Source organism: Clinocottus analis, unplaced genomic scaffold (genome assembly GCF_023055335.1).
Source record: "Clinocottus analis isolate CAN_PGR_092001 unplaced genomic scaffold, fCliAna1.0.p SCAF_12, whole genome shotgun sequence".
Classification (NCBI taxonomy): Eukaryota; Metazoa; Chordata; class Actinopteri; order Perciformes; family Cottidae; genus Clinocottus; species Clinocottus analis.
This window is the reverse complement of record NW_027175843.1, coordinates 1458068-1485658: the sequence shown is the minus strand read 5'-3', so window position 1 is coordinate 1485658 and position 27591 is coordinate 1458068. Positions and strand designations below refer to the sequence as shown.

Here is a 27591-nt window from a genome sequence, read left to right as displayed (position 1 = left end):
TATCGTAGGAGCGCTCTAATTGGAGGACCTCGTAGAAGACCCGCCCATTTCCCCGCCCAACGGGTTTGTGATTGGCCAGCCGAGTCTCTGCTCATGTCGCTTCATGTACATAAGTCCTCGGACGACACCGCGAGTTCTGCTGGGAAATGAAGTGTGAACTGTGCTGAAAGTAACACGTACTCTATGAAAAAGAACTACAACTCCCAAGAAAAGAGCTGAAGGGGCGTAGCTTTCAAAAAAGCAGAGAAACTCGTTTCCATGGTTCAGCGGAGGATTCAAGTCTGTCTGTCAACACAAATATGACCGAGGGAACGTAAGTATGGTTTAATTTAATAAATAATGTCCCAAAACTCTTGGATTAAGTGTTTATCACCAGCAATTATGGCGGTGAGAGGTCGCTTAATTACGTTTATTTAAGCTATTTGAACTAAAACTGGTGCTAACTTTAGTCCCAGCAGTTGAATATTGTCTCTGTGATTTTGACATTTTATGGAGTTTGGACAATGTGTCAGGTGGGAGATGATTATCAAAATGGACCCCTACAAAGTTAGTGAGCGTTAAATTCAATAAATACAACTGTTTAGTCAGTTCATGGGAGCAGACTCCACCTTTCAGGTGGAAAAGCTTTCTGACAACTCAACGAAATGTGTTTTTTGATACCATTACGTCACTGCTGTGTAGAAAGTTGCAAAAATAGTAGTAAAATATAATAAATGCTATGGTGAAAAGTAGCATGATTACTTGAGTGCTTAAAATGTATTGTCATTTAACTTTATTTTATTTCAAAGGAAAATATTGTTATAAAAAATAGTGCTGTTTGTGGATTAAATCTTTTCATACAAAACCTTGTTATATAATAAAGTATAAGATTCATTGTTGTAGTTGAAGCAGCACAACCCGGTCCAACATTATAGCTGCTTACTTGCAGCTATAATGCATCCGTTATAATAATTACATGATAAATACTGGCAGGAGCCATTCTGCTATTAAATGAGTACTTTGACTTTTTAAGTACATTTTGATTATACCTCTGTCGTTGTACTCTAATTAAATACCTAATATTAAAAGCATTTTTTTTCTGAGAGAACAACAACACTAATATTTGTACTAATTTACGTCCAAATATATACAATATCATAACAAGTTTGACTGGTTTAAGGATGTCCTACTTCAATAATGCAGACAAACAGACAAAAATAATCATAAAATAACTTTACCTCTATTATCAACTGAATTGTTGGTTTAACTCTTCACTAGCTGAGTAAGTATTCGTATCTGGTTAGACTTTATAATCGTTTGCATATATTACAAAGTACACAATAATCCAGAACTAAATAGTAAAAACATCAAACATTAAAATACTTGCTGTTCTCGTAGGCACCTGCGGAGGCGAGGCGGGCCGTACAAGACCGAGGCCGCCACAGACCTGAGCCGCTGGAGGCTGAGTAACGTGGAGGGCAGGCAGACCTGGAGCTATGTGGACGACCAGGAGCCTCCTGACAGAGAGCACACCATGCTGGAAGCCCACTCACTGGGCCTGGACACGGTCTGAATCCTTTTATTGCTTTAAATGTTTGAAAAATAAATGCTTGGTTGATGATTATTACTTTAGCACATGTTGCGTGCTAAAACTGGTAATCAATTGTATGACATAAATCTGGTGTTCATGTCTAGTCACCTTTCTCTCCTCAGAGTATGTTTGTGTCTGGCTCTGAAGCGGCCCACACGGCTGTAGAAGCAGCTCTGAAAGGCATGCACTTCTACAGCCAGCTGCAGGCCGAGGACGGCCACTGGGCCGGGGACTACGGCGGCCCTCTCTTCCTGCTGCCAGGTATCCAGATCCTCCTCCTCTATTGTCTTATATTTGACGCCTAGAATCTGCAGCAGCATTTAAAAAAAAATAATTTAACCCTTAAATATCACATCCACATTTATGTTGTGCACCGACTCTACGATATATCCCAAACATTTTTACAAAGTGTTTGTTGTTGTAATGCTGATGTTGTCCAGCATGTGCGTCTGTCGCTGTGTTAGCATCCATTTCTGTGTTTCAGGTCTCCTGATCACATGCCATGTGGCTAAGATCCCCCTGGCTGAAGCCTGGAGGAAAGAGATGGTGAGGTACCTGCGCTCCGTGCAGCTGCCGGATGGAGGCTGGGGTCTGTAAGTCCACTGAACACGTGATGCGTCTCATGAGGTCCACACAGGTCACATCACTCATGTGCTTCTGCTAGAAGATGAGTTCCTGTCATGGAACAGGCAAAGGGTTACGCTTTGCTGAGTATCGTTTCAGCAAAGGTGAAACCAAACTGTCATCTTATTCCAAAATGTCCAGTCAGTGTTTATAGAGAAATGTAACATTATGATACAAGCATCTATATATATGTATATATAGATATAGATATGTTTGTTATTGAACCGCTACATGAAGACCAGTGTAGTCGTTACAAAAAGTGTCTGTCTGAATGCTTTCGGCACCATCGTTGATGTCTGTCGTGCTTCTTCAGACACGTTGAAGACAAGTCGACCGTCTTCGGCACGGCGCTGAGTTACATCTCATTGAGGATCCTGGGATTAGAGCCCGATGATCCAGACATGGTGCGAGCCAGGAACAACTTGCACAGCAAAGGTGGGAACAAATAGGTAGAAATAGTCCCTGAAATGCAACGTCAGCTGTTTTTTCATTGTTTTTGAATTATTATGTCAGCATGTACATAATTACAGTCAGCACTAAGTACTGATAATCTGTCTCTACTGGTTTACAGGAGGCGCTGTGGGGATTCCTTCATGGGGAAAATTCTGGTTGGCCATCTTAAATGTCTACAGTTGGGAGGGAATGAACACGCTGCTGCCAGAGATGTGGTGAGTTGTAACATCCCATCATGTCCTCTTCTGTCCATCAGTCTGCTTTAAGGACCCCGGGAGGTGGAAATACAACAAGAAGTCTTCTGTCATTGTGACTTTAAGATATCGTATATTGTTATCGTATCGTTTTATATTGGATTCATGTTTGTATCTGTTCCAGGCTGTTCCCCACTTGGATGCCAGCCCACCCCTCCACCCTGTGGTGTCACTGCCGCCAGGTTTACCTCCCCATGAGCTACTGCTACGCGGTCCGACTGGCCGCAGAGGAAGACTCCCTGGTCCTCAGCCTCCGACAGGTGCTGAAACCATCTCCTCCCAGCCGGGCGCGGCAGAGGAGACGCTCTGCTCGGCTTTGCATTCCTGGCTGTGTTTAGCTTTTTGCTCCCCAAGCTAAATGTAGCTCATATGTTCTATTAGAATTATATGAGAATGAAGCCCAAAACCCAAATATTTTTGATTTCCAATTAAATACAATGCAGACAAACTGCTATTCTTTAGAAGCTGGAACCAGCAAATGTTTAACATGTTTGCTCCATAAGTGACTTTAATATTTAATCGATTAGCAAAGTGGTTGCAAAGTAACTTTCTGCTGATTAAATTATTCAATAATTAAATCATCAACTAATTGTATCCAAGTTATTATCATTATGTCTCGGGGGATCATTAGTGGATTTATACTTTTCTGTGATACACCTTCAAACAGCAGAGGGAGCAGCCTGATGCACTTCCTCTTTTATTTTGACACTTGTGCACTGAAATTGGATGCTGTCTTGCTCTCTGTGTCCTAGGAGCTGTATGTGCAGGACTATGCCTCCATTAACTGGCCCGCTCAGAGGAGCAACGTGGCAGCCTGTGATCTGTACACACCTCACAGCACGCTGCTCACCGTCGCCTACAGTAAGTACGCACAACACACCGTGACGGTGAATGCTCTCCTACAGAAGCACGTTGCTGTAAAACAGGCAGCGTGTTTGAACATTCACCAAAAAAGTCTTGATGTAATCTCATGAGATTCAGGCGCAAATGTCTTGACAACGCATTTGAGACACAAAACACAGAAGTACTTTTCACTGGGATTTCCCGAGAAGTTGCCCTGTGCATCACCCCCCTAACCCTGTGACTGTTCCTGCTGCCCTGCAGCGGTGTTGAATGTGTATGAAGCTCACCACAGCACCACGCTGAGAGGAAAGGCTGTCAAAGAACTGTATGAACACATCCAGGCTGACGATCGCTTCACGAAGTGCATCAGCATCGGACCGGTACCTAAAATACACACAAAGAACACAGATGAAATACAGACAATACATCATAAGCTATAAGGACACAGAGGGGTGGAACATGAAGTCTTGGTCTTTCTCCTCAGATCTCAAAGACTATCAACATGCTGGTTCGCTGGCATGTGGACGGGCCGTCCTCTCCGGTCTTTCAGGAGCATGTGTCCAGGATCCCAGACTACCTCTGGTCAGTCACACGCTTTCTAACAACGTGTTAACAAAACCTCTGTTCCCTAAGGGATCAGAGTAAGGTCTTATATTCCATGTGTTTCCAGATATAATGTGTGGACGTTGAACAGCGTTCCTTCAGATGCAAAAGAGCCTGAACCAAAGAACAACTAACAGTCAATTCTCTGTGTTCCAGGTTGGGATTAGATGGCATGAAAATGCAGGTGAGGATTAGTTCTCTGCTCCTTTGTGTGTGTTGAGTGTGACGGTGCACACGTGTGCAGATGTAGTCGTGGTTTTCATGCTGCATCACTATAGATTATATATAGATTATAAAGGTTTCTCACCCTTAAAGGTTCACTTTTTAGAAGCCACCAAGGAGCTGAGATATCAAATGCAATGAAATTAACTTTATGGTGCAGATAAGTGGTGGAAAATAGATGGACTGGCTAAAAACAGCCCTTAAAACTATTTTTTACAATGTTTTTTGAGTCTATTTGCTGGTTCCACACGTTGTATTTTGTCCTGCAGTCAGATGTTCAGTGTTTGACGCCCTCGTCCTTTCTTCTTGTGCACAGGGGACCAACGGGTCTCAGCTCTGGGACACTTGCTTTGCTGTTCAGGCTTTCCTTGAGGTAACACACACATCATGTTTTTATTGTTGTCAATGCAAGCAAGAAAAGCATATGGAGAAATAATATCTAAGAACAGGTGTAATGTGACAAAATGTCTTCTTCTTTGTTAGGTCTCTGTGTTTGATGTTAGCTTCATGTTTATGTTAACAAACACAGCAGATCTGATATTACTTATAATATTTATATTACAATGAGTTGTTTGCTGGGGTCTTTCAGGCTGGAGCCCAAGATAACTCCAGACTAGCCGAGTGCCTCCGAGATGCCCATCGGTTCCTCACCATCACTCAGGTACCAACATCTCAACTCAATCAAGATCATCCACGGGCCAGAAGGCAGTTTGCATCCACTCATGGAGGAGGAGCTTGTAGCTAAACTGTTAGCTCACCTGGAAGCACGGAGCTAGCCAACTTTACTGTCTCGCGCTTCCAGAATATTCTTGTTATGAGTCGATGCACTCTTCCTTCAGCGCAGTGATTTAGTTTTGCAAAAAACATCCAAGTGTTCGAACGATCGAGACCGAGAAATATGAATTGCTTCCTGATGCCTGACGGGTTTTTTCACTTTAACAGATACCTGAGAATCCTCCTGAGTACCAGAAATACTACAGACAGATGAACAAGGTACAACTAATATCACACAGGAATCCACTTTTTAACTCTCTTCAAATTATTGGGGAATAAAACACTCAAATGTCTTTGACATGGAAGCAAAAACAGCCTTAACAAAAAAATGTATTTTTGTGCATGCACTTTTTTTATTTGTAATATATATTTTTTAATCCTTTGTGTTTGTCAGGGAGGCTTCCCCTTCAGTACCAGAGACTGTGGCTGGATCGTGGCCGACTGCACAGCAGAGGGCCTGAAGTCAGTGATGCTGCTGCAGGAGCTTTGTCCCTCGATCGGCCGGCCCGTCCCCTCAGAGCGCCTGCATGATGCCGTCAACGTGGTGGGTCTGCAGGGAACACACGGCCGGGTCACATCACGTGTGTTTAATATCAGACTGCAGTCCTTCTTGTACACATGTGAAGTCTTTCATGATCCGAGCTCCTTCACCGAATGTCCTTCTTCTCTTGTAGTTGCTGAGCATGAGAAATGCTGACAGAGGATTTGCGACATATGAAACTAAGCGAGGAGGAAGACTCCTGGAGCTGCTCAACCCCTCCGAGGTGTTTGGTGGGTTTGTTACTGGGATGCATTGCTCTTCACTTCTGAATGTTATTGCTCTCGCTGCCAGGGCCGCCTGCGTTACTCAACCTGCAAATATGCAGACGTGAAAGGGAAACTAAGACAGAGCCAAATATAAACTTGACACTTTGGTTTTTGGTTTGCAGCATTCAAGGGCTGGAAAAGTTTTTCCATTACGCTCTGAACATGTTGCAACATCAGAAGGTCAAAATCATTGTCATGTTTCCCTTTTTAAAAAGAGGATGCAGTATGTGTTGTGAAATGTTTGATGTTTATTAGTAACCCACTCTCTCTCTCTCTCTCTCTCTCTCTCTCTCTCTCTCGCTCTCTTTCTCTCAAACTCACTCTCTCACAGGTGACATCATGATAGATTACACCTATGTGGAGTGTACCTCTGCAGTAATGCAGGCTCTCGAACACTTCCAGAAGGCAGACCCTGAGCACCGAGCTGAGGAGATAAGGTATACTACACACACTCAGTGTGTTTACTACACACACACAGTGTGTTAGTCCTGAATGGCACAGAAACACTGATCTTAAGGAATGAACATTGCATAAACCTCAATACAATAACTTCAAACTCAGCATTGAAACCTAAATCATGTCTCAGTTCTCTGAGTTTCAGAAGCAACGAGTCCGAGGTTTTCTGCTCATACGTTTGTTCATTTCTGTTCCAGGTCCACTCTGAGAGAAGGACTGGAGTACTGCAGGAAGGTGCAGAGGCCTGACGGATCCTGGGAAGGGTGAGACCGCACTGTTTCACAGCCTGACGTCCTCCCCAGTGGACGGCTCGTGATTGATATGAAACACTCCTCTTGTGCTCCCGCTCAGGTCTTGGGGCGTGTGCTTCACATATGGAACATGGTTTGGCCTTGAAGCCTTCGCTTGTATGGGCCACGTGCACGAGGACGGGTAAGTGTTCCCAACACTGACCTATGGACATTGTTTTGGACCCACAGCAGCAGTGTGCAGCTGAAAGGGGAACAACACCTACATGAACAAGTTCAATATGTTGTTGAGCTATAATATGACCAGATATATAACCAGAGTCTTGAACTTGTGATGTTGTCGTGTTCCAGTTGAGAAACAGAAGGAGTAGCATTACTTATATACTCTCACTGTCATCAATATCTTTCCCAATTCATTATCTGTAGAGCAGCTCCATGCTTTATACGTCATGACATCACACATCTAGTGTTTGACTTTGGGAGAGAGTTGTTTATCTTTACTCATATTTTAGGACTTTCTCAGACCACAGGAAGAACATAACTCATGGCTTCTGTGAATGGACCTTCAACCCTCCACGCCACACAGGACGTCCATGAACTACACACTGAAACACACGGCTGTTCTGTGTTTGCAGGGTCGCGTGCGTCGAGGTGCAGAGAGCCTGCCAGTTCCTGCTGGACCGGCAGATGCCGGACGGCGGCTGGGGGGAGGACTTTGAGTCTTGCGAGCAGCGGCGCTACGTCCAGAGCAGCAGCGCTCAGATCCACAACACCTGCTGGGCTTTGTTAGGCCTCATGGCCGTCAGGTAACGCAGGGCTCGACCCGGAGGCTCAGCGTTCACGCTGGATCACAATGAGACCGCATGTAATGGGATCCGGTTTGAGAAATTAGCACGGGCTTTGTGTTGAGTAGAGCCGTGCTGTTGATATTAGTTGTGTGTCATGTATTCATATTACTCATGTATTTGCCTTTGTTTATTCACCTGGCTTGAATTGAACTGAATCAAGACAAATAAGTGACATTGAAGCCTCTTGTGTGACCAGGCATCCTGACAGGCGGGCTATAGAGAGAGGAGTGCAGCTGCTGATTGACAGCCAGCTGCCCAACGGAGACTGGCCACAGGTGAGTCCATCACTCTCATTCATGACACGTCCGGTACTCAAATTAAACTTAGCTCACGCCGCCGATATGACTAATAAGACATGAAGCCAGTGACGGTATACAACACGACGTGAGCTTTGACGTTGTGTGTTCTGTTGTTCTCGTCCTCAGGAGAACATTGCAGGCGTGTTCAACAAGAGCTGTGCCATCAGCTACACCTCCTACAGGAACGTCTTCACCGTCTGGACGCTCGGACGCTTCTCCACTCTGTACCCCGGCAGTCCGTTGGCGGGGAAGGTCGAGCTGTGAAGACGTGTGAGAGATTCATGGGACGATGTGCTGGCATGAGAAAACAGCCGCGTTCGGCTCATCGTTGGGACGCGTGTCTTTTTTTGTGGGCGACACATAAAGTGTCCCACGGCAGCGATGAACGCTGAAATGCAGTCGGCCGGCGTCGATTGTTTGGATTTGTGAAGACTTCAGCTGCGCGTTCAGAGATGAATCCATCAGATAAAGACCTGTTCTTCATTCTTTGAATTACTCTGCGTGTTGACGTTCCAGGGCGGCTCATCCATCAGAGCTCCTCCCTCAACACATTTCACAACAACACGCTGCTATCCAAGACACCAGCTCACATGCTCTGCTTTACCAAGTGGGTTCAAACACTCATGTCCATGTTGCATGATATCCCTGCCGTTTGAAATGAGGATACATTATTTTTTAGGGTATTATCTTGATTGTATGTATCTCTAATGGATGTGCTTTCATTGTACTTGTACCTGTATTGTTTCACATTGTTTTGTGGGAATGTACTGTTAAAACATGTCATGAATCATGTCCCTGAGTTCTTCACAGAGAACAACATGTTGACTTGTTTTGGAACATCCAATACATGAACTTCTGTGTCCCATGATGTCTGAGCATTCATGCAGAAGGAGGAAGTTGTCGGAGCCGTGCATCGCCTCCTGCCGCTTTGCTGTTTGTCCTCCTGTTGTCGAGGGAACAGTCCAGCAGATGTGAGACTCAGTCAGAGAGTCCACTTCATTGGTCAGCATCAAACCCTGATGTATTCAGTGGAGAACAATTAGTTCCAGATACTGCAGATCTTTGCCCTTAAACCTCTATTGCTGTCTCCGGCACACCTGATATGTTTAATTGTGTCAGAGTTACAGGCGTGTTCGTGAGGAATGTTTTGAGATCGTCACTGAGGTGACGGTTCCCTGCAGAGGCACAAGACAAGTCTATGTAACTGGTTGAGCCAGTATCTGCTCTTCAGTAAGTCTTCAGCGTGACCAGATGCTGATAAGAAAGCTCCCCACCTTCCTCACATCTCTTCTGGATGACGCATCTGATTCTAATCGCAGTACAAATCAGGTGATTTCCCCAGAATGTGCTCCTCGAATAAAAGAATAAAAAACATTGAACTTGAGACTTGATGATTTGACCCCATCGAGTCTTAACCTGAGAGTTGAGACATGACTCCTGTGAGACTTCAGTGAATGAAGACGAGTGAGAAAACTGATATCAAACTCAAAATTCAGACTTTGAACTCAGAATTGTGACTTAAACGTTACAATTCTGACTTTTAAAGTCAAATCCACTAAAATGTTTCACATGTGGCCCGAGCCGTCTTCTGTAAATAAGCAACTTGTGTGTGAGACAGCGCAGACTAAACGTCTGTCATCACTCTCAGAGGAGTTTTCTCTCCTGATAACATTGCGCTGCTTCACTACGCGGAGAATGTGTCCAACAAACGGACTTGTCAAGCTCTCTTTGAGGATAAAATAACTAAAAACTTACACCTTACATGACGTGATGTGAGTTTGTGTACGTGACACACGTTCTCGTTCTGTTCACCACACCAGCATTCATAGCTCTATATACTTATTAGTACAGATTATACGCTATATCACATACCGTACAATCACAATTCAAACATGTCCCGATGGAAGAGGGACGGCTTAAGGTTCAGGTGGAGCTTCATATAAAAGAAGGAAGCAGGTAACAGGTGTGTCTGCAGATCTGCTATCCAGCACACAGTGAGTTTTATGTGTTTATATATATATATATATATATATATATATATATATATATATATATATATATATATATATATATATATATATATATATATATATATATATATATATCTGCATTTATGCATTAAATGGTTTTGCTTTAGGTATCATTTGTAATTGTTGCACATGTCATATCAAACCCTTTAACAGGCTTTACAGTTGCATTTGCTATTACCTTTGAATATTTTGTCAACAATATCTTATTTATCGTTTGAAGAGACATTCAGTTGCCTGCAGAGGATCTTTGGAAGATGTCCGGACGAGGTAAAAAACAACTGCTTTTGGTTAATGCGCTCCTTTTTCTTCCAAATGAATTGAATGTATATTACATACTGGTCATTCACATATGTTTGGACAATTACTGTAATCAATTAGGCTGTGGTGGACATGGCCATAAACATCGCCATAAACATGGCCATAAACATGGTCATGGACACGGGCATGGACATGGTCATGGACAAGGACAAGGACAAGGACAAGGACAAGGACAAAAGTGCAAGCGCAGGCACAAGGGAGGTCACAAGCATCTCAAGTGTCACAAGAAAGGAAAGGAATGTCACGGGGTAAGATTAAGAATACATTATTTACAACAAAAAGTGGATTTCAGGATGTTCAGGATAATTACAATATTACAAAACTGAATAATGTTGAGATTGGGCTTCACTTGACTCACATGCACATCTAGATGAAATAACACTGTACAGATGTAGAACCCCCACACACCCACCTCTACATATACCTACAAATAAGACATCGAAACAGTACGATGCTCAACTTAGATGGTCAATAACTGATGTCCATCTCCTTAATAACCCTTTAATATGCAGGTTTAGTTGCTGTGCACATGTGTGTATCTTTTATTAAAACTTATTCAGGTGTCTTCATCCACATTTTATTTCTCTCCAGTTCCAACTGTTCGTCATATGTAAAGTATCATCTGACATGACGAGCATTTGTGTGAATATGGGATATTTAGTTTTTTTTCGTTGATGTTGAGTGTTCAAACATGTATTTCTACATGTTTTTATATTGATTAATACTCTTTTAATACTATGTCTGTATGTATTTGTGATGTAGTGTCAAAGTCATCTAAACAGGTTACTCGAGGGCAAGGAAAGCTGGTCAATAAAGTGTTCCTCTTTTTTGAGGGTTATTTTTTCCAACTGTACAGCAGTACTACATGTTTCTCTCGTTTGTGTGTGTGTGTGTGTGTGTGTGTGTGTGTGTGTGTGTGTGTGTGTGTGTGTGCGTGTGTGTGTGTGTGTGTGTGTGTGTGTGTGTGTGTGTGTCTGCTGCAGTACTCCAGCAGCTCCTGCAGCAGCAGCAGCAGCAGCAGCAGCAGCAGCAGCAGCAGTGATTCTGACTAGGTGACGATGCCCGGCTCCCAAAAGAGAAACGAGACAAGTTACCACCTGCAAAGAATTACAAATGAACTGAAAAAGTTCTTTGCAACTCAATCAAAAGCTTGTCCTGACAAATGTAGTCCAAACTGACTGTTTTCATTGTTTGCATGGCTTTGTGCCAACACTATGAGATAATAAAGTTCAGAGTTAAAACAGAAAAAATTCTCTCAACACCGCGTCATTTGTTCTTTATTCTGACTGAAGATGTATTCTGCAGCATGTCCCTGTATTCAGGTCCACCTTTTGATTTCCATAACTTTTTGTTTAAGTCCCTGCATGTCTGTTGTGATTTCTGTATCTTTACAGTTAAGTTTGATGTGTGCGGCTCAATTTCACAAATATGCCTCACAATCTGTCCAACAGCCTCTCCCCTTAGCTTCACATGTTCAACATCTCTAAATGTTTTCACACCACAACAAATGAATAGCTGGTGGTGTTTAGGCCCAGCCCATCGGCCATGTTTGTAGTTTAGGTGTGGCTTCATATAAAGCTCGAGCCAGCTGAACGCTGCAGCTGTGGATCTGAACTCCAGCACACGGTACGTTCATTACTATCTAGGAATATCATAAACTGTGTGTGTGTGTGTGTGTGTGTGTGTGTGTCGGGATCATCTTGCTTGCATCCATTTCTTTTGTTTAATGTATTGCATTATTTTGTGGTCGTGTCTTTGTCATAACTATGAAGACATATCTGTGTAAATGATGTTTGATATTTACACTTAAACCAGTTTGAGCTAGTTTGTGACAGCTGATCACAAATCTCCTAATCTGACCAGCTACTATCTATCTACTCTACTCAGCATATATATCCAGATCCCAGCTATTCTCAGAGGTTCCATTAGTTTGACCAACACTTGTTTAACTTCTCCAGCTTGTAGGAACTTTAGTCGGCTTTACGGTTGTTCACATAGGAAGCGCTGTCTTTAGAAACGTTCTCTTGAAACAACACATGCTCACACATGTTGCAGTCACACTTTGACATACGGACACATTTCTCCAGTGTCCCTCCTCTAGGTTTGCTCTGTAGTGTCAAACAAAAACTAAATAGTTTAGTCCAACTTCTACCTGCAGTTTAAAGTTGCCTTTGTTTCTACACAATATTGCACTTTAGGTTTTACACATGCTCATATCTGAATTTCCATTAAAGTTTGACATGAATTAATGTAGTGATTTGTGTGTACTGAAGTGTCTTCTTCCAGGTTCAGGGTTTGCATCTGGACTTGTGAGATGTTCAATGACAACAGAGGTAAATCCCTCTCTTGTCTTAACTGTCGTTTTTTATGCTTTCACTAAAACACCATCCCCGTCCTTGATTTGAAACGTTCTTCATGGCATTGAACATCAAGTGTATACAAACTGAGTGTGAACAATGATTAGCCCCTCCCCTTTTCTGTGACTAGGACACCAGTTTCCTCCTGGCTGGGCACCACCAGCGGCAGGAGGACAGTATCCTCAATGTCCACCAGGCGCTGCCCCGCCCCAACCCTGCCCTCCTCAGCCATGTGTGCCGCCTGTGTACTACCCTGTAGCGCCACCTGGTGGAGGGTGTGGACCTGGCTATGGTCATGGTCCTGGTCCTGGGTATGGACCTGGGCATGGACCTGGGCATGGACCTGGGCATGGACCTGGGTATGGACACGGACATGACCATGGACATGGACATGGACATGATCATGGACATGATCATGGACACGGACATGGACATGATCATGGACACGGACATGGACATGATCATGGACACGGACATGGACATGATCATGGACACGGACATGGACATGATCATGGACACGGACACGGACACGGACACGGACATGGACATGATCATGGACACGGACACGGACACGGACATGGACGCGGTCGTGGTCGTGGTCACGGTCACGGTCATGGTCATGGTCATGGTCGTGGCCGTCACTGGCATGGGCGTGGCCACATGCATGCCCATTGCCACAAGAAAGGAAATAAGTGTCACGGGGTAAGATCCAGTTGATTTATTGGTCATTGTGAAGTGAACGTCACAGAGTCTCTGCTCTACTGCCTGTAGCAGTCCTCTGGTTATCAGAAGCCAATTACACTCATGATTCTGATTATTACTGATTGATACTGCTTATATCATTCAATGATTAATTCATGGCCATGTTTGTCCCTGTAGTCCTCGAGCAGCTCCTGCAGCAGCGACTCGGACTAGATGAAGATGAATAGAAGAAGAACGAGCTGCCTGCCACCTGGAAACCTTCCTCCTGTTCCCTCACAGTGAACAACAATAAACCTCTCAAAGCATCGGGACAAAGGTCGGCTGGTGAACGCTCCACAAGCCGTTGAAGTCGGGTTCAACTGTCACATATTATGAAGTGTTCAGACGACACATTTCACTGCTTCTCACAGTCGCCAGTGTGCGACATATTGTCTGCTTTTTGTGTGTTTTCCATGTGATACACAACATTAAACTAAACTGCTTGGTAACAGTGCCTCTGCCTCTTCACTTCATTTGTACTTCACCATTACACTATGTATGTGTGTGTGTGTGTGTGTGTGTGTGTGTGTGTGTGTGTGTGTGTGTGTGTGTGTGTGTGTGTGTGTGTGTGTGTGTGTGTGTTATCTATTAGTGTGTATTCATATTATCTGTATTTACCCAGGGAACATTGAATGAACACAAGCTTTGTCCAGCAGTGTTTTCCACCAATAGTTACACACCCTGCCGCCCTCCAGGACGTCAACATGAACTCTGTTTTAATCATCTGCTTAATCACTTAATATGTAGGTTAACATATAGTCCGGTTATCCTGAGGATGTTGTATGTGTACAGTTTGTAAAGCCCACCGAGGAAAATTTGTAATTTGTGCTTTTGGACTATACAAATTAAACTGATTCCTCAAATTAGGAGAAAAGGAGCATTATTGAATTTTTCTGCGTTTTTCTCTTTTGGTTTTCTGATTGTACAATGAAACGCAATACTTTAAAGTGGTTACAGAGCGTAATCACTGAATTTGACTTCATGCCGTGTGGAGAGATGCTGATGCTGCGGGGTGGGAGGTCTTTCAGTAGAGAGGCTGCGCGCATGCGCAGACCGGTTTGAAACATCTGTCACATCTTCTGTCGGTACATATTCAAACAACGAGCTCAGACAAACATCACGGAACTACGCAGCGGTGAGTTGTGTTAGCTGTAGACGTTGTGCATGGGGTCACACCTTGTTGTAACAGCTAATAACAAAACGACGGCAGCTGCAACGTGCAGTACGTAAGAAGGTAATATCTCTAGATGTAAAGCTGAATGAGGTGAGCTAGCAGCTAACGCGCTAGCATCTTTGCGGATCGTCAACTAATCTGCCTGGACGGACTCTCTTTAAATGGAAATAGTCGGTGGTTCTGCTTGATGACAGAAATACACAACGGCCCGACTTCGTTTGCCTGATTTCAAGTCATTATTTACTTTATTTCCTCTCTCTGGTATTTGTGTGTGTGTATGTGTGTTTGTTTTTTTACACCTGTTCAATGGATCCATCGAGTCTTATTCATGAAAAGAGTCAGGTGTCATGTCTAGAGCTGAAATAAATAAGCTCGTTGAATAATCAATTGATCAATCAAAAGAAAAATAATTGGCAACTATTTTGATTATTTGTTATATATATATATATTGGACTGCTGCTAAACAAGACATTTGAAGACATCGCCCTGGGGTTTAGGACATTGTGATGATTATTTTTCGACCAAATAATGAAATAATTACCATGATAGGTAGTTGTAGCTATTGTGTAATTTTGTTGCATCTGAAACAGGATTTGTTTTTTGCATAAGCAGGTTTTCCTCACCATGACATCACGCGTTGGTCCCAGAGCGGCTGGTCCCAGAGCTGCTGGTACCAATGGAAGTGACTTCAAACCCAGAGAGAGGGTGCCCGCCCCACAGTACCAAATGTGGCAAGTAGCTTTTATATATTCATAAAATTGGTCAATAAATGTGAATGTTATCTCTGAATTGCAACAACAATGATCTTTAACACACCATGTTTATCTTTATCTGTTTTATAGTGCTGCTCTGAAGTCAGAGGTGCGTAAATTAAACTTGGTCCACCTCCTCCTCTGGCTGCTGGTGGCAGCACAGGTGGCGGTCAGCCACTTCGACCTGGTGTCCCATGATACAGTGTCCCTGCCGTACCAGTGGGAGTACCCCTACCTGCTCAGCCTCCTCCCTCTGCTCTGCAGCAGCCTGTCACTGCCAAATAACAATATCAGTTACCTGGTCTTATCCATGATCAGCGCAGGGCTGTTCTCTGTAGCGCCTCTCATTTATGGTGGAATGGAGATGTTTCCTGTAGCGCAGCAGCTCTACCGCCATGGAAAGGCCTACCGCTTTATTTTTGGCTTCTCTGCAGTGACTGTTATGTACCTCATCATGGTGGTTGCTGTTCAAGTGCATGCCTGGCAGTTATACTACATGAAAAAACTGTTAGACTCATGGTTCGACACCACTCAGGAGAAGAAGAAGAAATGATGGAGGGAAGAAGGCTGTGACTGGGGAAAACTGTGTTTTTTATCTTAATTTATTTATAAGATCTGCATCTTATTCATGTCTATTTATTCAGTCACCATTCTGATGTAACATTATACCTTAGACACCAGTGTTTTCTGACACAGATGTTGTACAATAGCGTGATACGTACAATGTATGCAGGAACCTGGATTTTCTGTCATTATTATTTATTTAAAGCGAATAATAAGTGTTGAGCACATCCATGCATAAACATATTTAAATCATCGTGTTCCTTCTTCATTACTGAGTCTCTACTGCATATTTTCTACAAACAGAGAACTAGGTCATTTATAACAAATACTGTCTCCTTAATATAAGTCTACCTCTCATAATTTGTTTTTTTTTTAATCAGAATGCATGTAAGCCATTAAAAAGAAAAGTTGTGAATCAAAATAGTGATATTGTTATGTTTTCAGGTGTTCCCATTCAGCATCAGAAAGCCAGCTCATGATTCGAGTGTGCGTGAATACAATATGCATTATAAACAAATAAAATGCTATTATTGCTGTTGCATATTTTATATTGGATGTTTGATTATCTTCACAATTAGAGTGAGTCAGTGAAAACGCACTTTGTGCCAGATAGTCTGCGGCTGCGCACAACAAATGCCACGTACTGGTTGACGTTGACAGTCTTTAAGGACACTTCCTGATGCTGGCAACCGGGTCTAGCTAGGCCAGCTAACATATCTAATTTTCACGGTTTGGGGAAACCTGTGAAACAGCGTGGTCAAGTCGTCTGATTCAGGTAAAATGCTTTCTTTTTGTTGTGGGTCCAGTCATATACTGGTTTAGTTACACAGCAGTTAAGAGTGCTGGTTTACTAGCTAGCAAGCTACGTGCTTTGCTTGTTAGCTAGCAACTAACGTTAAGTTCGCTGCGCAGCGAGCTAACGCTACACGAGCGGGTCCCAAACAGGTGTCGAGGAAGATTCGTAGAAATTTACTGCCAAAACATGTCTGACACCAATCTGTTCTTACTTTGAGGAAGACGAAGTGGTTTCCCACTGTGTTAAGAAGGCTGGTTTACCTCACGTTAGCTCTGAATGCCTATTAGAAGTAACGTTAGCGTAGACTGACAGGAAACCGATTTGGCTTTTTTGATTGTTATACAGGGACATTAAGGCAAGCTACTGTTATTCAAATAGATGGCACTATACAATGCGAGGTTTCCTGTACTATTGAATTTACCTTTGCATTCATAATTTATAACTATATATGTATAGTGTCACCATTGGCAATAATGAAACGGCCTAGCTACCGTTAGCAGTCACTACATAGCAGTGAATGACTCCTGACAGATGACTCTGCGAATGAGCGTGTTTTTAAAGCATCCTTATCGAGACTACAATGACATTTTAAACTTTTAATTCGGATGCACTAGCTAAAGGTTTCACCCGCTGTTTATTTGTCGGCAATCTGCGGAGGGATCAGTTTGTTGTTATCCCCATTTATCTTAGCAATTTAGCTAACTGCATGCTAAACGTTAGCTACAGCACAATCCCTAGCATCCAGCCAATTATTCATCTGGCTCGGACAGTTAAAGCCGGAGCATTTCTGGAATTAGATCCACAATTGTTTGTTGTTCGGCCTCGAACATCATCCGTTCACGTCATCGTTAATCCAGCTGCTGACTGCTCGCGATCAATGTGAGACGTAACTTACATGCATCATAAACCCTTGAGGCTAACTTTAATAACTAAACGCATGGAAGTTACAGCTACAACGCAGATATGAGATGGCATACATACCACGAGTTTCACTTGTCTTGCATAATATTTGTCTCATAATATTTTCCTAAAATATCCCCCGTTTACAGTTGAAAGCTTTGATTATCTTATCAACTGGATGCTATTTTGTGTCAAAGTCTGTAGCATCGTGGATCTGCCTTTGCCACCTCACAGGGTGATGTTTGACCTTTAGACTCTGCTGTTTAAGTGACTGTGATGTTGTCTTTATGTATTAGATAATACTAATATTAACAAGTCTAAACAGACTTTAGAAAACATCAGCACCATGCAGGTAGATTGTTAAAGATTGAGGAAGACTATTCATTTAAAAAAATAGATTGGTAAAGACAAGTTCTCTTCTTTAATACATAACTGTCTTTAAAGGAGGCAATACGGCTCAGTTAAAATAAAGACCACATTTCAATCATAAATCATGACTTCCCCAGACCAGAGTTGGCTAAGAGGCTATTTTCTTTTATCTGTAGTCCCGAGATGCAGAAGTTACAAAACAAACCTAAAAACAGATATAAGATTAAATAGTTGTAGAATATTGACGCTTCATAATGCAAGCACAAACAATGAATAGAGTGAGAATATGACTATATGAGTATTATTATTCAGGAGACTCTTTGATATTGCCAAGTAAGACAACATAGAGGTTTACAAATTCAACACATGCCAAGCAATGAGGGATAACTATGTTAAAATAGAAGGGACTCAAAACAAGATTATGCTGCATTGTTAGACACTAACAAACATCCAGAGGCACATAACATAAGAGCATGCAGAGTATGTGAAATATATAAATCAGTCAGACAGATACACAACAGTAAAACACATGCATGCAGGTAGATAATGGTCAACTGGCAAAGTCAGATAGACAGACAGACAGATAGATAGACAGATAGATAGATAGATAGATAGATAGATAGATAGAAGTTCAACACGGAGAGATTGAGGACAGTAAAGAGCAGTTATGTTCTAGTGCTGACAGAGCTGGATACTAGCTAACTATTTCTTTAATGAGCTTAAATGAACTGTATGGTTGTGGTGCTCTAAAGTCTCGTGCAGCTTCAACAGGAAATGCAGACTGACTGAAAGCACTTTTCCTGAGTGGGCTAATACAATCCCCTCTTGCTGCACCTCTTGTGATGGTCTATTTTTTTTATTTTATTTGTTATTTGCCGTCTTAGTGGGGTGCCATCATGTTTGGTCTCAAACAATATGGTCAGTGATATCAGTTGGCTTGATGCTGTTGATGCCTGAAGTTATAAGTGGCCTACTTTACAATTTTTTGAATGTACGATCAAATTGAGTTAAATTGAGCTATTGATGATTTGTTATGCTTGAATATGCTCTTTTTTAGCTTTGAGAAAGAGAGATGGAAAGAAACTACAGACTTGGTTGTTTTTTTTTAACTTCCTTTCCTCTGATGCTGTTCAGTGGTGGGAGCAGAAGAGGTCGGACAGCACCATGAACGGCCAGCTGGACCTGAGCGGGAAGCTGATCATCAAAGCCCAGTTGGGTGACGACATCAGGCGCATCCCGATCCATAACGAAGACATTACGTATGATGAGCTAGTGCTGATGATGCAGCGTGTCTTCAGGGGGAAGCTGCAGAGTAACGATGAGGTTACCATCAAATACAAGGACGAAGGTGAGTCAGGACATGGGTTTATTTGTTTTGATTGGTCTCATCCGTAAAAGTGTGAATGTTGACAGTGAGTTTTCTTCAGGTTAGCCTTTTTATTATCAACTAGTATAATACTGATATACTAATTACTTTACCAGGTTACTTAACCATCTAAGTCCAATGTTTTATTTGGTATTCTAACATATTTTGTGTGGTAGATGTAATTTCCATTACTGTGAATTATCTTGTGTCTCTTTCATCTTTTTTCCTAGATGATGACCTTATTACCATCTTTGACAGCTCTGACCTCTCCTTTGCCATCCAGTGCAGTAGAATACTCAAACTGACTTTGTTTGGTAAGCTATGACATTTCCTTTCTGTTTCCCCTTCACAGAAAGACACAACCATGCTGTGTGTGAGTTTTGAATCCCAACTGGAAACCTGTAGATGTCTTAAATCATGTGACAACATCATCAACCGTGAACCAGCATGTTTCACATCAGCTGTTACAGCAATCAGTCACTAGGGGGCAGTCCAGTTTAGGTTTTCTCAAACAAATCTCAGCTCTACTCTGAAAGAAAGTTGTCTACACTCCCTTCTGACTAATTTGGGTTGGAATTTCTGCGCGTTTCCAAACGTTGGTTCAGCAAACAAACAACGTGACAGTTAGTAGATGAATGTTTTCACAAAAGCCCTCTGTGCTGGTTCTACTGGTTCCTAATCCTAATCTTGAATATGTACCAGCCCAGCTAAATCCACAGTCATTGACTCTAACATGTGAGGCTGCCAACATTGTTTGAATAGAAATATTAAAAAAATACAGGAAGCCCAGTAACTGCATGGCAAATACAAGCATATGTATTGTACTTTATGGGTAAATTGTGTTTCTGTCCATCCCAGTGTTTGACAGTTGGAAAGTCAAAATTGTCTTCCTTCCTACCAAGAAATAAAGTTACCAGTTCTGGAATATGGGCGTAAATAGAAGTAAAACTTTAAGATATTGAATCTACAGAATATTGCTATCAGCTGTGGACAAACAACACAAGCCGGAGCACAACACAGGATGTGCATTGTCGTAATCTTCTCTACATTTGAAACTCAAAATGGCTCAGAGCTAGAAATCTGTGCTTGTGAATCAGTAATGACAACATGATGTTGTGTGTGCTGCTCCGAGTCAGTCTGTCCTCCTGATGCTGCTATTATAAGCCGGGGAGCTGGACCATTTGTCTTTTCTTACTTCCTCCCAATCAAACCGGAGTCTTGGCCTCGCCTTATGGCATGACCTCACGTGGAACTGATATTCTCGGACATGTGTCGAGATTCGAACGGAGAGTACCTAGACTCTTTTGCAGGCCGGGTCTCGGCGCTGTACCGAATGACCCTGTGCATCTCCGTTCAACATCATCCACCCAAACGGAGAAGGGAAGTCCGGCGATCTCCATTTTAGCATTCACTCTTTTTTGCAGATTTTCATTCCTCAATTAATTTGGAGTGGGAAAATAACGGTTGAAAGAAGGTAGAGGTCATATCAGATCAAAGATTAGGACATCCTTTGTCCTGTGTTTCCTGCATATCGACAGTAAAGTAATCTACCTCCTTGTTTGATAGCTTTTATTATATTTCATTAACCAGCTCCCTTTTGATTAGCATTCTTCAGCTCCGTTGTAATCTGGTGATTGTAAAGATCTCAGTCCTTTTGTCAGCCTGGCAGCTATTGTGAGCTGCTTTGTTGTTCCAACCATGAGATGTATGAGCTCTGTAATCCCATGTATTTAGGGTGTGGAGCCAACCGCATTAGGACAGGTCATCATTCATAATGTGCACATACTTCGTGTAAATTATCAGCTCTTCCAGACAATGAACATCATAATTCTTTGTATTTACTGTGTTTATTATGACTATGGCAGATTTAATATGGCTTGTGCTGATGAACACTTTTTTGGGGGGGGATTTCCTGCTAATTTTTGTTCGGTTTACAATCTGCTGGGCTGTTTACACATTTGTGTCCAGTTTACAGTCTGACCCAGACGTGTCATAAGTTAACAGCTGGATCTGGACCAGGATTAATAAAGTACATATCTATCTACGTCAACGAGCAGTTCAAGACAACGTTGAGACAAGTGGCAAATGGTTGTTATTCATGAGATCCAGTAATTTACAAAAAATACCCCAGTATGAGTAAAGGATTGTTGTTTTCTGCCATCTGGGGTCAAATCCTACCCGTCATCGTCTTTGAGGTCTGACATACAAATGTTTAAATCTCGTGGCCCAGACAAATAACAAGGTTTAACTCCCTCATGTGTGTCCTCTCCACCTCTCGTTGCCTGCAGTGAACGGTCAGCCGCGACCTTTGGAGTCCAGTCAGGTGAAGTACCTGCGCAGGGAGCTCATTGAGCTCAGGAATAAAGTCAACAACCTCCTGGATAGCCTGGAGCCCCCCACAGAGCCTGGTGTGGCTGCCACAGCACCTGACAGCGGTAAACACACACACACATGTACACACACACACACACACACACAGGAGAGAAGCAAGCTGGCTGAGTAGATGTTAATTGTTCATAATTAAAGGACATGCAAACTAATATGCCTTCAAGTGTAGTCCAACAAAAAGGGGGCATCAAAACCTTAATGTGAAGAACATGTGCGTACGTATCACAGTGTGGTAACACGCTGCTGTATTAAAACTCACTTTGTGTTTGTTTGTTATTCTCCGTGAGCTGTAACTCTTATTTATTCGGCCTCGTCTTGTGAAAATTATACTGTATTCATGGATTTGGCTGGAATCCAGGAATGTAATAAAGTGTGACGTGTATTTGCGGTTTGGCACCGTGCTGAGAGCAACAGGTGGATCTGTGTTTTTTTTCATATGAAAGTTGTATCATGTCTTTCACGAGGCTTTTGGCAGTGTTCATTTTTAAAAACTTGAAAAACACTCGGCCCCCCCTGTGCTGCATGTTTGTGTTAATGGTGTAATAACAAACAACAAGTGCAAAGTGTTGCACACGTGCATTGCATCATTGCCACATTTCGTCTTTGTCTCTGTCGTTTCTCAAACATTTCATGCGTCCGTTGTTTCTAGAATCGGTGGACGGCCGTGAAGGCAGAGTGGTGGCAGCAGAGCACACGCTGAAACAGGCCACGCCCGTCAGCGCGGCCAGCATGTCGGCGTTCGACCCGTTAAAAAACCAGGACGAGGTCAGCAAGAATGTCATCTCCGCTTTCGGCCTGAGCGAGGACCAGGCCCCAGGTATTTCACCACATTTTAAATGACGGACAATTGGATTTGTGTTGCTTTAGCGTGTGTAGCTGTCATGTAAAGTCGTTCTCCTCTGTGCTGTCCGAGTAGCTCCTCCCGCGGTCGCACTAGAGGAGCGCTCAGGAACCCCTGACAGCATTGCCTCCTCCTCATCTGCAGCCCAGCCAGTGGTGCAACAACAGACTCCCTATGCTGGAGTGCAGCAGGGACCCCCAGCTGCCATGGATGGTGAGGCAGACACACACAGAGAGACACACAAACACATATGAAAGCATTGTTTTTGTTATGTTTTGAGTCCCGACTCGACTGCTCATGGACGTACAGAACATTCACGCAGTCGCCTTTTTCCTTTCCTTCATAACCGCGACTGAAGGATTTACTCCAAAAACATTTGCAGTCGCAGTCAGCGTAGACCTGGTGTAATGTCACGCCTCACTTGGCGACGTCCTCTCTCAAAAGAATTGCACATTTAAGTGTAATTTCATATTGTTATCGTGGACTACGACCCTGCTACGCCGACACTGTTTAGTTAGCTGTGGTGATCAAATTTCAGTTCCCTTCTTTTTCATTTCTCGGTGGATTACAAACCGTCTCTCTTGCATCCTGCCGGCTGTTAGATTCACGTTTAATGTGGTCGGAGAATGTTCTCAGAGAAAGTAAAAGCAAATATTTACATTAAAGGAACACATTTACACGGATATTAGACTGTACAGTGAATGTGCGGTGTCTTTTTCAACTGGTTTACCGTTCAGATTTACAGTTTACTGCATGGATTTGAAACGAATGCGTGTCTCTTGTTTTGGGGAATCAGATCAATTCTGGTTACGCTTCAGGATGTTTCATTGAATGATGAATGATACCATGTGGATTATTAATCAGCACTCTGTAAACAAGAGTATCCATGGATAAAAAGGGTTTATCTTACTCAGCAGAGCCTTTAGCACAGCGCTCTCCTGTGTGTGATCTTTAACACGGACATGCTGGACACTAACGTAAGGCCTAAATGAAGATAAATGAAGAAAAAACAACAACTTATTTTACTTAATTTTCTCTGTAACAGTCTTTTCTAAAAAAGTGCTCGTGAAAAGAATCCTCGCCGAGACGATGAATGGTGAACAGAAAAGCATGTAAAAGATGTGGACAGAAAGAAATGGCACACGAGATGCTCCCATTAATATTTAATTGATTATTACCGGTGGTAATGTGGGAAGTATTTAGTTTGCTTCTTCTGTTTTTGTGAAGAACGGCCCGCGCAGGTGGAGCCCATTGGGTGGTTTAGCACATTGTTGTAATGGATGGGACTGTTTTCAGCTTGTGGTTTGGCCTCGCTGAGACCACTGGAGAGAAGAGGGATGTCTTTTTGATGCAGTGTTTGAAAGCTGCAGCTGCTTCTCACAGCGGTCACACTGGTCCCTCCTGACCGCAAATGCACCACAGAGGACCAGCACGCGGCGCGGCGCCATTACTGCCAGTCAGCTGGTTTGTGGTTTGGCCTGGTCGGCTCTGCAGGGCCGGTGCATGCAGCTCAAGAAGAGTTGAATTGATCCAAATGAAGACGTGTTCAGTCACAGGGTTAGCCGGCGCAACAAACAGATGAGTTGATTTGTCTCAACGGTTTTTAGATCACTTTTTCTTTTAAAAAAAAAATCAGCTTGAGTATTTCATTTATGGTCATTCCCACCCCGTGAAATCTCAAATAGAGATCAACAGAGTGTCACAATACGCTCTCCACATTCCTACCGTACACTTTCCCCTGTTTTTGATCCAAATGGATCCACCAGGTGTCGTTTATTTGGCTGCTGCGAGGCGCTCTGAGCAGGTGAGCCGGGGGGACTCTGCACTTATTCAATGGAATTTCAACTTTATGGCTTCACGAGTGTATTTAGCTGCTCAAAGGACTTTTTTTTTTTTTTTTTTAAATGATAATGCTGGTTGATTGCCACGGTCCTAAAGGCTGTTGCTGAGCAAAGCATTCAGATGCTCATACTCCATCTATCCTGCTTTTGTAAAAGGTTGTTGGGTCTAAGTCCGTACAACTTCCCTTTGTCATCTCTACTCTTACTTCAAAAGGCTGTTTGGCATTTGGCGCTCAAAGTCATTAATCTAGATCCTCCCCAGCCTCCTCTCCCACGTCATTACTCCTCTCACTGTTCTGATTTGCCTTCAGGCTTTCATACAGACAAACAGCCAGTAACATGCACAATAATTGATAAGAGGTTATGCACGAGATCGCTTGCCAACTGGGCATGTGTGGCCTTTTAAAGCTCGCCTGAAGCTCACGCTCGATGCAAGCGTAGGTTACTCGTTACCATAAGAATGCTGCTAACGAGATGCATAAGCAGATGGCAAAGATTTCTACCTGTTGTCTGTCAGTTGACGATCGCCCCGTTGCACCTTGTGCACAAGAGAGAGAGAGAAACTGTAAACACATGTACATGTGGCAACAGCTTGGACATTTGCACGAGGCTCTTTATCAGATGGGCCGACGTGCGTTTGGTGTGAAATGTTTATTTAAAAATAGGACCTCGTTCTCATGACTCTTCCTTGAGGCATGCTTAGAGGTCAGCAGAACTGCAGCCAAATGCGTCTTAGTTCCAACGAACATGATTTTCCTAACTTGGGATTGTTCTCTTGAAGCATTGGTTCTCTGTCTTCAGAGAGTCCACCGTCATTCCTTTGACTGGTGGGCGCTCTCGGGCCGCAAACAGCTGACCTCTCGTCTGCAGTGGAGTGAAATAAACTCCCTCGGGTCACACTTCCTTCCATCGCTCCCCCCGTGAGGGATTGCAAATGGAAAAGAGCAGGAGGAGAACGCCGTTTAACACGCATGCCTTCTCAAACTGTAAAGTTCTTGGTGATCGTGTTCGGGGGGGAAGACAGACGGCTGCCACTTTACTCGGTTTCCAGCTGAAGATTCAGTTGTCAGTTGTCTCCCAGATCGATGTGATGTAAGGCGTCTGGTTTTCTTGACCATAATTGCTTTTGTCCTACTTTTAAATGTTTTGAATTATTGAACACAAAGTAGAGAGCGTTGCTTCCTCGTGCATTGAGGTTCATTTCCCATCCATCCGTCTTTGGAGTACATCATTTCATAGGAGTCTTAATCCGACTCTAAATCCTTGTAGTGCAGCAGGACATCACCTCCTGCAAACAAAGCTGTGTCTGGTGGTGCAGAGGACAAGTCTGAGTTATGAATGTCTGAGAGTCACGTGTGAGCAGCTCGGTGTGTCTTCATTCGCATCTTCAGTTTTAACCGGATACAAGATATGTAATGAATAATTGCGCATACTGATTTGGCATTGGATATCTGTTTGGTTGTATCTGTGTCCTGACCATGCTTGTCCCTGTCTCTTTAGGCCAGGTGTATCAGCAGTACCAGGCTCCAGGTGGATACCCGCCTCAGCAACCAGGTGCCCCGCCGCAGCAGTACGGCATGCAGTACTCTGGTAAGAGTACAAATGGTCAGGGTTTTAAGAGAAAGAGGGGGAAAAAAGAGGCAAGAGGATGACTTAAAGAGACTCCCTCCCTCTCTCTGCAGGATACAGCACTCAGCCTGGAGCCCCTCAGCCTGGACCGCCACAGCCACAGGCGCAGCAGCAGCAGCCGCAGGCGCAGCAGCAGTTTCAGAACTACGCTCCTCCGTCCTCCCAGGCTCCGGCTCCGGCTCCAGCTCCAGCTCCGGGCTTCCAGGGTGGCCAGCAGCAGCAGCAGCAGCCCCAGCAGCAGCAGCCCCATCCGACTCAGGGAGCCCAGCAGTATCCACCCGGAGCCTTCCCTCCCCAAAACTATACCTCCCAGGCCTCCCAGCCTGCCAACTACAGCCTCCCGCCCAGCTCCCAGCCCGGCTCAGGATACCAGCCCCGCCCAGTATACACCCCGCCGCCAGGCAACACTGTCACCCCTCCGCCAGGAGCCGCTAACCCGTACGCCCGCAACCGGCCCCCGTACGGCCAGGGCTACGCTCAGCCGGGCCCTGGGTACCGGTAAAAGAGGATAGTGGATGCTACTAATCCCCCCAACCCCTCCTTCCTCTATGTGTGGCTCCAACTGTTTTGAACGGGTGCAGGAAACATGGTTCACGGCTCTGCACCCCCCGCCCCGCCCCTCCCCGCCCCCTCCCACTGTCCCATACAAATATCAAGTCCAAATATGAAACAAGCACCCCGCCTCCCCAGTCTGATGGTTAGTGTTTGTCTGCTGTCTCTCCAGCACACCACTCTGCGGCCCAGGTGTACGCTCCTTCTGTTATCTCCCCCCGTCACACCTCCACCTCCACTCCTGTCTGCTCCTCCCTCTCGTGTCCGTAACAATGTAACCCGTCTGTATGCTCACACCTCGGAGACCCCAAACAGGCCGTTGCACAAACCGTGTGTTCTTGTCACGGCAGCTGTTCATGAGCGAGTGAGGTCGGCGTCCACACGACGAGCATCTCAACCCGGTTGTGTCGAGCTGACCGTGCTGAGATGCATTCATAAGACACTATCTAAATGAAAAGTTACCCTTCTGTTTGTATGTTTTTTCTTGTTTGATCAATTTCACCACCATGTCGGTATTAATGATGTGTCAATGAAACTGCCCCATGTTGGGAAAACTAGTTAAGTGATGGCTTATGGGAGGTGTAGATCCCAGTGTCATGAAGAAGGCTTCTTTTGTTTAGCTCATTATATCATCTCCAGTAAAGCTTGCTGTTCCTCTCTTTATCTTATCACTGGTTTTTACTAATGAATCAAATTCCACCCTGAGATTAGTTGTTTATGTATAAACTGTAACATTTTTTTCTTTAACCTAATAAATAATTGAGACCCAGTTGGAGTCCTTTTTTTATCGTTTTGTTTGTTTGTAATTCTGGTATTCTTATTTAGTTTTACTTCCTGTTAAAGAGGGAACTTCCTCCATGATGACTTTGTATCAAGTCCTCATGCTAAGCTAAGCTAGCGGAGGTGAAAGTACCTTCAGAGTGTCTGGAAATGGTCCCATCCGTCTCCTCGAGAGGTTTCCCAAAACATCTA

General features: G+C 43.7%; 3 protein-coding genes across 3 annotated transcripts; all 3 read left to right on the top strand.

Moving 5' to 3' along the window:
• The first annotated feature begins 252 nt into the window (after positions 1-252).
• Positions 253-9380, top strand: LOC137783139 (lanosterol synthase-like). Its single transcript, XM_068572927.1, has 22 exons — positions 253-313; positions 1378-1546; positions 1693-1831; positions 2055-2163; positions 2508-2629; positions 2766-2862; positions 3026-3161; positions 3654-3762; positions 4006-4124; positions 4229-4326; positions 4504-4531; positions 4886-4942; positions 5159-5230; positions 5512-5562; positions 5738-5887; positions 6018-6114; positions 6482-6587; positions 6804-6869; positions 6958-7038; positions 7490-7660; positions 7899-7977; positions 8128-9380. The coding sequence occupies exons 1-22, from the start codon at positions 300-302 to the stop codon at positions 8263-8265; spliced, it is 2208 nt and encodes a 735-aa protein (XP_068429028.1). The 5' UTR covers positions 253-299; the 3' UTR covers positions 8266-9380.
• A 5126-nt stretch (positions 9381-14506) lies between these two features.
• On the top strand, positions 14507-16298 carry jagn1a (jagunal homolog 1a). The gene is made up of 3 exons (XM_068572838.1): positions 14507-14582; positions 15234-15352; positions 15464-16298. Exons 2-3 carry the CDS (start codon positions 15246-15248, stop codon positions 15924-15926), a joined length of 570 nt encoding a protein of 189 aa, XP_068428939.1. The 5' UTR covers positions 14507-14582; positions 15234-15245; the 3' UTR covers positions 15927-16298.
• Positions 16299-16580: 282 nt separating this feature from the next.
• Positions 16581-27389, top strand: tfg (trafficking from ER to golgi regulator). Its single transcript, XM_068573274.1, has 8 exons — positions 16581-16712; positions 19137-19350; positions 19599-19682; positions 21657-21803; positions 22406-22573; positions 22673-22810; positions 25939-26028; positions 26121-27389. Exons 2-8 carry the CDS (start codon positions 19167-19169, stop codon positions 26567-26569), a joined length of 1260 nt encoding a protein of 419 aa, XP_068429375.1. The 5' UTR covers positions 16581-16712; positions 19137-19166; the 3' UTR covers positions 26570-27389.
• Positions 27390-27591: the final 202 nt, after the last annotated feature.